General features: G+C 45.8%; 1 protein-coding gene across 1 annotated transcript; it reads right to left on the reverse strand.

The window, feature by feature from the left end:
- Positions 1-3,237: 3,237 nt before the first annotated feature.
- On the reverse strand, positions 3,238-7,349 carry foxh1 (forkhead box H1). The gene is made up of 3 exons (XM_036518345.1): positions 6,834-7,349; positions 4,802-4,906; positions 3,238-4,182 (listed from the first exon to the last, which is right to left on the reverse strand). The coding sequence occupies exons 1-3, from the start codon at positions 7,347-7,349 to the stop codon at positions 3,238-3,240; spliced, it is 1,566 nt and encodes a 521-aa protein (XP_036374238.1).

A 7,349-nucleotide genomic window follows, 5' to 3' on the forward strand; every position in this document is an offset into this window, starting at 1 on the left:
TCCAGTCCAGGCTGTTGCCAAAAACTATTATGGAGATCTTGGTCTGATTGGTCCCCTTTGGCACGATACATTGCCAAGCTGGCAAAAAGATGGCATGCCCACATTTGGCACGCCTGAAAGAGCTTGATGCTGTTGTCTTACAGTCAATTTCAAATTTCAAAATTTCAAATTTCAAAAACGGTATTTCATTGGCCAAATGGGCAAGCATGACTGTTTCAGAGGAGGGGAGTACACCATTTACCTAATAAAATCCAATCTGAACCCTTGTGATGTGACTGCCTTGAATAGACCTATCGGCATGAGATTTCCTTAACAGGTTTTAGGGAGTAACCTGGACCCTAATTTGCACATTTAAATCTGGAAATGACACCACTGAAGAGACCAGCAACGCTGCTAACACAGCTTAGACCACTTTGCAGGGAACAACAGTTACAATCATATCAACTCAAGCATAATAAAAAATGTCACTTTACCCGGACTAAAACCTACAGAGTCATTTTCTATTTGGGGTACTGTAAAAAGAACTTTGAAGTCACCCTTCCATTAGTACAGTCATTTCTACTGTACTGTAAAAGGGATAAAAGTTAAGAAATTGTTCTGTTTAATGACATACCAATTAATTATACCAATTACCAATTCAATAATTTCCAGACAACATGCTGTTTTTGGGCTTTTATTTATCAAAAATATGGACCATTCCTTTTAAAAAGCAGTGAGCTTGATCCAACATATTGCATCTTATACACAACCCTGAGAATGTGGATAGGTTTTCTGAATGTAAAACACCTTATTACTGCATTGGTCAGTTTTTCCACCTGGGCTGAATGGTTAGAGCGGTCATTTATACTGTAAAAAAAAAAAGCCCTGGACTTTGTCATTCCCAGAGCCCATTTCTCTTATGAACACAGCATTCTACTGCCCCCCTGTGTTAAGAATGTCAACTTTCTACTAAACATAAAAGCTCACAGTGGCAAAAAATAAAAAGGATGCTCTTGTGCTTGTGCTGAATAGTTTAAAAAATATTTTAAAATATTTTAGTCAGAAAGCAGCCTTTTTCTTGAATTCTCACTGAACAGAGATGGAATTTTCTGCCTCTGGAAACAGCGAGGATTCAATCACCATGAATGCCAGGGAGCCACAGAGCGTTCGGTCAGAGATAAGGCTGCCCAGCAGGGGGTGATCCTACAGAGACTGGATGGATGGGGGGTGGTTCCTGTAAGATATTTATGGGATGAGATGAAGGAATGTTATAGCAGCATGAGGTAGGGGTGTCAACTAATCTCAAAGTGGAGGGGGGGGGGGGGTCTGGAGGCAAACTGTAATTGTAATTTTGCAAAGGGTCACCGTGTCTACATAATTTAAGACACTGTATCTGAAAAAAAAACCCACAAAAGCAACCACAAATGCCATTTCAGACTTGGAAACCACACTGGTCAACCATTCAGAACTGGAATGCATTAGTGAAGTAGTGGGGGGGTAATCTTATGGGACTTTGAATCGGACAGAACCTGTAGGCATTGATGTTTGAACCAAGTACCATCTTCACAAAGAGAAAGTCCTAAACCCCACCACCCCCATCCCACAGCAGTGGCTCATTCTCCTGCATTGGCTGATACAGTAGGCTGAGACTGTTCCACTGTGAAGAGGGTGGCTGGCAGAGCCATCACAGACACTCCCCAGTGTCACAGCTATAGAACTCTTTTGCCTGTGCTTCTGTTACGAGCCCCCTGTAGCAGCGGATTTCAAGAGTAGCTTTCACTTAGCGACCAGTCTGACCCTTACATGTCTGGCAATTTTAAAAACCTGGAGAATTGGAGAGGGAACCCAAATGACCCTAAACCCCACCCTACTCCATCCTTTTCTTAAAAACACTATCCACCACAAAAATGAACTTGCTCAGAATGAATGGTGTAGGCCCTGAGCACGACCTTACCATCTGTTAAAAGGTACATGTGTTTTCCTTATAACAACAACTGTGCACAGGTCAAAATGTCAGACACTTCATTTAAAAGTTTATGATGTGAGGGAGATACTTTGATGTGGCATAATACAGGGATCAGCACCAACTACAATACAGGCCACAATTTTTAAAATTCATTTGAGATGACTGGCCTGCACTCATACACAAAACAAATGCACACAAACTCACAGTATTTGAGTGAGGGCTCCTTTAAAAAAGAGATTAAGCACTCAAGACAGACAGACAGACAGAACTAAACAGAAACTCAATCCCTTTCTGCCAACAATGACACAACAGAGTAAATACTTCCCCCTATCTTTCTCAATCTCCCTCAGAAACTACCAGACCATGTGTGGTAGAAGAGCGGAAAAACATCTCCCAATTCTAAGATAACCTGTCTCTGTATAAATATTTAGCTCCAGAATAAGACCACAGAATCATAACATTTTCACGGGGCAGAAGTCATATATCAATTTGAATATCATTTCAACACAGCTCCTCCTCTTAAACAATACTGCCTTTGAGGGTCTGGCTTCTTGGAAAGTTTTAAAGGACAAGAAAACATTTTTTAAAAGACAACTCTTAAAAAAAAACATCACACTGGAAAAAAGACATTCCCTGAGATAAAAAGTTCAACATTCGGTTGAGACTAGGTAGGCAACGTTTATAAAGATTCTTGAAAAAGAAAACAACCAAAAACACATTATTTAAAAAGTACGACAATAGTGCAAATGACACAGTCAGTGCAAAGTCTGGAAGCCTTCAGTCAAGAAGCCCCATAGCAGCTCTGTGATATCTAAGAGATGAAGGTACACTTGCAACTGAAGCACATCTCCTGACCTTCCCAACGTTGACCCATGTTTGATGCATGACTTTTAATGACGTATACCCGCCCCCTGAAGAGGACATGGCATGGATAGTCCACCTTCCGGGGAAATGGATTGAGTGAGATATAACCCCTGAGGAAATGGCAACATGATTGTATCCAGGCGTCAATGATAATGAAAAGGTTCTTCACAAACTATGACCAGAGCTGTGAGGAAATTCAGTGTGGGATTCATGCCTATCTACTCTTGCATCCTTTTTTTAAACACACAGATGTGATTGTCTTGCAGTACTTGGTCACTTGGAAAACTGCACAAATCACAGGCAGGGATGACGAAAGCCATGTCAAGTGATGAATATTTCCTCTTTGTTTCCTTGAATTCTGCAGCTCTGACTTAGGGTTCTGTGGGAGGTAGGTACACAGAGGTAGTTGGTGGGTGGGTGGGGGCCCATTAATACTGAGAGTATCGGGAGAGGGGAGGGGTGCTTTGCAGGGAGTATTGTCCTGGTGGCGGGTGCGACGTCTGGTTGGCAGGACCCAGGACATCGAACACACTCTTGTTGGGTGGCACAGACTGCAGCAGGCTGTCCAGGTCCATCAGAAGAGGTGGGGCCTGCAGGGGGACATGCCCGCTGGGTAGGAGGGGCCAGTAGGAGTGGCTCATAAAGTGGCTGGGCGCAGAGGCAGGGGGCCCGCGGTAGCTGTAGAAGGGCAACCCCCCCAGTGGCAGGAACGGGCCCCCATTGAAGCGCATGCTGGGCGGCGCCACCACATTGGGTGGGGCATACTTGGCGTAGGAGGTGGGCAGCTCCCAGGGAGGGGGTGCTGCGTTCCTCCTGGCTGCCTTGCTTGGGGGCGGGCGGCACTCGTCGTACCCGTCCGAGCCAGCCTCCCCCCGGGGCCTGCGCTTCCTCTCACGGGACGCACCCCCCCAGTCTTCGTCGGAGGAGGAAGAGGAGGATGAGGAGGCCGGGCTTGCCGAGCTGGCCGAGGCGCTGCGGGCGGAGGAGGAGTAACGGGGCTGCGGTGGGGATGGGGGCGCCCGCGGGTGCTCCGCCCACAAGTCCCTGCCCCTCTCGGCTTCCCCTGCCGCGCTGGCAGGGCGGAGGCTGTGCAGGAGCGAGTCGATGGCGAAGGAGGAGTCCAGCTTGGGGCGGTACAGCTCCTCCGGAGGGGACGGGTCATCCCTGCCGGGCGGGGTGGGCAGAGGGGGCGTGACCTCTGGCCGGAGGGTGTGGCCGTGCAGGATGTAAGGGGCCAGGTCCTGCGCGAAGATGGTCTCGTCCTGCCGGGAGACAGCTGTGTTCTGCCTCTTGAGGAGCTCCAAAGGCACCCGACTCAACTCTACCACCCAGTAATTCCCCTTCCCCTGGGGCTTTCCGGGATCCTTTAGCACCTGGGAGAACAGAGGAGGGATGGGATAGGGTGGGGAAACAAGGGTCAGTTCCACCATCACATACTCCAACAGACTGGCCAAGCTGGATTTTCTCCAGACAGATACCATTCACAAAACAATCACTGTCAGTGCCCTGCTGTGAATTGCTAAGAAGTCTTGCCTACCTCTTAAAAAAAGGATAAGGATAGGACTCTTATGTTTACACAGTACCAGTAAAATGTTAGGACACACTTTTCTTTATTTATTTTAACTAATTTTACACATTTTTAGAATAATAGTAAAGACATCAAAACTATGAAACAACACAAACGGAAGCATGCAGTGACCAAAAAGGTGTTATAAACAAATCTAAACTTAGATTTAGAATCTTCAAAATAGGCACAAAATATTTTTAATTTTTTTTTAAAAATTGGGAAAAACTTCATACATAGGCATCAACTTCACTATTTGTTTGTCTAAGGAACAAATTTCAAGCATTTAAGCGTAAGTCGTTAGATCAAAATGTCTTTGAATACATGTTTCCCATTATCTTAATCAGGCGTATGCAAATTTTTGGACTGGTGCTATATAAAGCTCTGATATAAGGCAGGAGAGGGAAAGGTGGCTGACGTGTACTCACCTTTACAAAGCAGTCGTACGATGAAAGATTGTGTCGCACAGAATCCCTCCAGCCCTTGTAATTCCCCTTGAAAAATGGGAAGAGGGTACTAATCTCCTTCAGAATCTACAAACAGAGAGAGACGGGAGAGCAGGGGTGGGGTCAGCTACTTTTCCAAGGCGATTCCCCATTTCCATAATGAAAACCGATATGAATGGAAATGGTAGCATGGCAGCAGACTGATCAAACGCTTGCTTAAACGGGCGGACAATGTTGGAATAACATACTGATGAATCCAGTGTATGGCAACATTTACTGTGGTCACTCACACAGTCCCTCAGTAAACTGTAAACCAAGATTGGCAACATGTTAACAGTAACAGTTCTGAAATCAGTTACCTAATGAATGTCATACAAATCTACCACAGACGCAAAATAAACAGGCTCTGTTTTTTCTGCAACTACAGACAGCAGCTGCTATCTGATACTGCAGAGTACATATCTCCTTATCTACAACACAAGACAGTTGGAGCCAAATCACTCCACACATGCCAGGGTGTAGTAATTAACTGCTGTATCATTAAGGGGACACTTCACTTGACAAAGGGAAAGCTATATGCATTTGACTTGTTTAGGGGGGGACAAATGTCCATATAACACTGTCATACACAGGGTATCAAATACATTCTTACAATAAAAAGATTTTGGCATTCAATCTAAACGTTACGTGATCAGACAAAAGTCTCTGCAAGGGTTACTTTCACTCTTGTGAAAAATAGTTCATTATTTCCAGTGGCCCAGAAATTTATGAATCTTTGTACAAAACCAAAAATGAGCTGGACTGAATGATCCATCCTGAGAAGGGAGACTGGAGAGGGGGAGGGGGGGAAAGGGACTTTCTGTGTTCCACACTGACGTGTGGGGTTTTGTTCTGAGAGATGAGATAGACTGCAGAGGCTGGCCAAACAGGTCCTGGAGAGGTTAAACATCTCCGGCGCAAAGGACGGAAAGCAGCTTTGCCGCCCCCACCCCTAGAGCCACCATCATCATCACAGCCCACTTCTCTCAGAGTCTGACAAATTTATAAACATCCCTCTTCACAGAGAATGTCTGAAAATGTGGCCTTTGTCATCAGAAACTACTTCTGTGTAAACATTCATTATGAATAAATACAGTGTGGACACACGCATGTGGTGTATTAGTGTACACTAATAATAACTAAGGTTTGAAAATTAATCATCAATGGGCAAGGCAGATAACCACGACTAAAGTTTAAAACTAGTTATGACTTGAAACATGAATTGCAAGTGTTGTACTGTTAGAATCATTTTCTGTTAATCAGACCAGTCAGATGTTTAGGTGGATGGTGGATATGTGCAGCTAGGTCTTAAATCTAGTTTAGCTGGAAAAAAGTATGTATGCCCTGTATATATTCTTAGGCAATCGCGCTCAGTTTCACCCTAACCCATCAGAGACATGGGTTAGAGTGAAACTGAAACTTTGGTTCCAATGTATGCGCTCCTTATTAAAACAATTCAAGACGGGGCAGATCAGTCAATGGGAAGTGTCACGCGGAGGTTATACGGAGCGCATGAATGGCTGTCCGCCGGAGTGTTTGTGTAGGTGCTGGCAACAGAGCGGTCTCAGCCCCCTCCGGGAACATCACAGCCACTCACCAGACAATAATAATAAAATTCCAATTTATTAAATGACCCTGGACAATCAGCTCGATTTGCATCTTTAAATAACGTCACGAGGGACAAACAATAGTTTGCAGATCGAACGTTGTAATCATCAGTACATGTAAAAACGTTTGAAAGGTAATCGGTCAACGCTATGCGAGTTTACGAAGTTAATTCTCTTTGCCAAATCATCTGTGGGCATTATGAACAGAAATGACCGTGTCTTTTAAAGTGCTGTACTAACGAAATACCTTAATGTCTAGTCGATTAACATATATCCGCGTAGGACAGAGACGAATAGGCATTTCGAACGGATCGCTCCATAGTTCCTTACATAAAGTAGCGCACGCACTCCTGCGAAAGTCAACTCACCTCAGACAGGGTAAGCCTCTTTTCGGGGGAGCTCTGGATGACCATGGCGATCATGGCGAGGTACGAATAAGGTGGTTTGGGGTACCGCTGATAATTCTTTTTCCTGCCGCCTTTGGGGTTACCCTCTTGGTCCCAAGTATCCGCAGCGCTGCCATGCTCCTTGACTGGTGTGTTCTTGGTTCGCTGTGGAGCGGTGTAGAACGGTGCCGGCTGACGGTTGCGGTCCTGAGGCATCATTGTGTCCATGGGCGCTGTGCCACAGGCGACTGGTACAGCTGCGGTCCTCTCTAGCCGGGGAGGGTCCTGCGCCGGCCAAGGACTGGGTTTGCTGTCCCAGTGTGGGGCCGGAGTGTTCCCGGCTACGCTCGTCTGAAGGCAGGTTGAGTGCGCATTACCTGCTTGCGCGTCTGAAGCGAAGTCAAGGTGATGGTCGCGGTGCGCCCTAAAGCTACGAGAGGGCAGGTAGGTGACGGCGGGTGGTGCCAACAGGCTCTGACCCCCCCAGTGCTTTGTCAT

The sequence above is a fragment of the Megalops cyprinoides genome, chromosome 2 (genome assembly GCF_013368585.1).
Source record: "Megalops cyprinoides isolate fMegCyp1 chromosome 2, fMegCyp1.pri, whole genome shotgun sequence".
NCBI classification, from domain to species: Eukaryota; Metazoa; Chordata; class Actinopteri; order Elopiformes; family Megalopidae; genus Megalops; species Megalops cyprinoides.